The sequence below is a fragment of the Tinamus guttatus genome, unplaced genomic scaffold (genome assembly GCF_059628265.1).
Source record: "Tinamus guttatus ecotype Peru unplaced genomic scaffold, ASM5962826v1 Tinamus_guttatus_pri_ptg000858l, whole genome shotgun sequence".
NCBI classification, from domain to species: Eukaryota; Metazoa; Chordata; class Aves; order Tinamiformes; family Tinamidae; genus Tinamus; species Tinamus guttatus.
Window position 1 is genome coordinate 75,239 of NW_028289392.1, and position 2,633 is coordinate 77,871.

The 2,633-nt window shown below is 44.5% G+C and overlaps 1 protein-coding gene across 1 annotated transcript; it reads left to right on the forward strand.

Annotated features, from left to right (window-relative positions):
• The first annotated feature begins 662 nt into the window (after window positions 1-662).
• On the forward strand, window positions 663-2,403 carry LOC148591350 (uncharacterized). Its single transcript, XM_088537721.1, has 2 exons — window positions 663-697; window positions 1,641-2,403. The coding sequence occupies exons 1-2, from the start codon at window positions 663-665 to the stop codon at window positions 2,401-2,403; spliced, it is 798 nt and encodes a 265-aa protein (XP_088393847.1).
• Window positions 2,404-2,633: the final 230 nt, after the last annotated feature.

Sequence of the window (2,633 nt, forward strand, 5' to 3'; positions counted from 1 at the left end):
CAGTTAACTTGGATCCGATTACCACAAGGGTTCAAAAATTCACGGACTTTATTTAATGAAATACTGCAGGAAGATCTGAGTGAATTCAGGAGACAGAATCCTAGTGTGAAATTGCTTCAGTATGTGGATGATCTGCTGCTAGCGGCAAGAACGAGAGAGGAGTGCGAGGAAGGTACGAGGAAGTTGTTGCAAGAATTAAATAAACTAGGCTACCGAGTAAGTGCTAAGAAACCTCAGCTATGTAATCCGGAAGTAACATATCTGGGATATAAGATACAAGATGGTAGGAGACGGCTAACTGATGCCATGAAAGAGACTGTTCTTCAGATTCAGGAACCCAAATCTCCAAGAGAGGTTCGAGAATTTTTGGGGACGGTGGGATACTGCCGTTTGTGGATACCTGGGTTCGCAGAAAAAGCGAAACCTCTGTATAAGGCGAGTCGAGAGAAACCAGACTGGCAGTGGACAGAAGCTATGAGAAAATCTTTTGACTCCCGGACCCAGCCAAGGATTTTCACTTATATGTGAGCGAAAATGCGGGAGTTGCTAAGGGAGTGTTAACGCAGAATCAAGGCCCTTGGGAAAGGATAGTGGCGTACGTATCCAAAAAGTTAGATCCAGTCGCCACAGGGTGGCCCTCGTGTCTCAGAATTATTACAGCCATGGCGTTAATGGTTAAGGACGCAGACAAACTCACGTTTGGGCAAAAGCTGTATGTAACGGCTCCTCATTACGTAGAGGCATTACTCAAACAGCCGCCTGAAAGATGGATAACAAATGCTAGGCTGACTCATTATCAAGCCTTGCTTTTAAACCCAGGAAGAATTATGTATACGTCCCCAATGACTTTGAATCCAGCCACTCTCCTACCTAACCCAGAGTATGAAACACCTATGCATAATTGTCAGGAGGTGTTAGCTGAAACTACGACAGTACGGGAAGATTTGAAGGATGAGCCGCTGCAAGGAGGAAAAGTGTGGTTTACAGATGGAAGTAGCTTGGTCGAGTAAGGAAAAAGAAGGGCAGGAGTTGCAGTGGTAAATCAGAAAGGAGAAATAGTTTGGAGCCAGCGTTTACCAGACGGCACTTCGGCTCAGAGAGCAGAACTGAAGAACAAAGTGCTGGAGAAGGATGTTATGATACAGGAGGAAGAATTCCCAAGTGGATGGGACAGAGGATGGTGCAGCAGTTACATAGTACCACATACTTGGGGGAAAGAAAATGGGACTGTTAATAGAAAAGTTCGGGTTGAGATTCCAAGATCAGAAGAAAATATTGAGAGAGATAATAGAAGGGTGTCAAGCGTGTCAGGAAATGAAGCCATCAAGGGTCAGAAAGGTACATGAAGGTATAAGGGAAAGGGGTGGTGAACCTGGAAGGCATTGGGAAGTAGATTTTACGGAAATAAAACCAGGTAAATATGGGTATAGATATTTATTGGTATTAGTAGACACATTCTTGGGGTGGGTGGAGGCCTTCCCCACTAAGCGAGAAACAGCCCAGGTGGTAGCGGTCCCATATATGCAAATGGGACATTCTGTGGGATGGGACAGTCAACGGGTTACAACAACGGTTCCCTGCGGGATTACCCTTAGGAGCATATGGGGGGGATCCATCAGGACAGGTACATAAGAGTACAGATTACTATGGAATAATGATACCGCTAAGGCCTTGCCAGATGGAGTGTTTTTAATTTGTGGGGATAGAGCGTGGCAGGGAATACCTAAGAATGCCTATGGGGGACCGTGTTATTTAGGGCAACTGGCAATGATGGCCCCGTCTAGAGCTAAGTTGTTAACTATGAAGCAGGAACAAAGAAGGCAAACATCGGAATGTAATGATAATGTACAATTAATATCTGTAACTGCGCGGGTCGCCCTAGCTATCTTTGTACCAGGAGCTGCAGCAGGAAATGCATTAAGGGAACTTTCGAAGTTAGCCTGTTGGAGTGAGAAGCAAGCAAATGTGACAACCGAAGTATTGGAACAACTCCTGCTCGATCAGAACAGCCTGCAACATGCACTACTACAGGATAGGGCGGCTAAAGACTTTTTGCTCCTCGTGCATGGGCATGGATTTGAAGAGTTTGAAGGACTTTGTTGTTTTAACCTGTCTGATCATGGCCAATCGATTCACCAACAATTGTGCTGGCTCAAGGAACACACTCAGAAGATAACATGGGAAGAAGGACTGATGGACGGATGGCTAGAGTCATTGTTTGGAGGGTTACCTGGGTGGATATCAGGACTGATAAAAGAAGGATTGCGCATATTTGTAATTCTGTTATTGCTGTTACTATGTATCTGTATAATATGGAAATGTGTAATGGGGGTTATGGAAAAAGCTACAAATCGAGTTAATTCTATGCATATAATGCTTATGCGACAAACTCAGAAGAATTGAGAAAGGATTCTCTGATATGAACAAAAGAAAAAGGGGGGAATGTAGGGATGAAATAGTTAATGCAGAGTGTACTAATAAGCTAGTCAATACTTAGTCTCAAAGTGCAAGGACTCTTGATAATTGGCATGACAGGTGGCTCTGCATGGAGGGGTTACCTATCTGCAAGGACTCCTGATATATGGCAAGTCAGGATGTTCTGCATGGAGGGGTTGCTTATCCAGAGGTTCCAG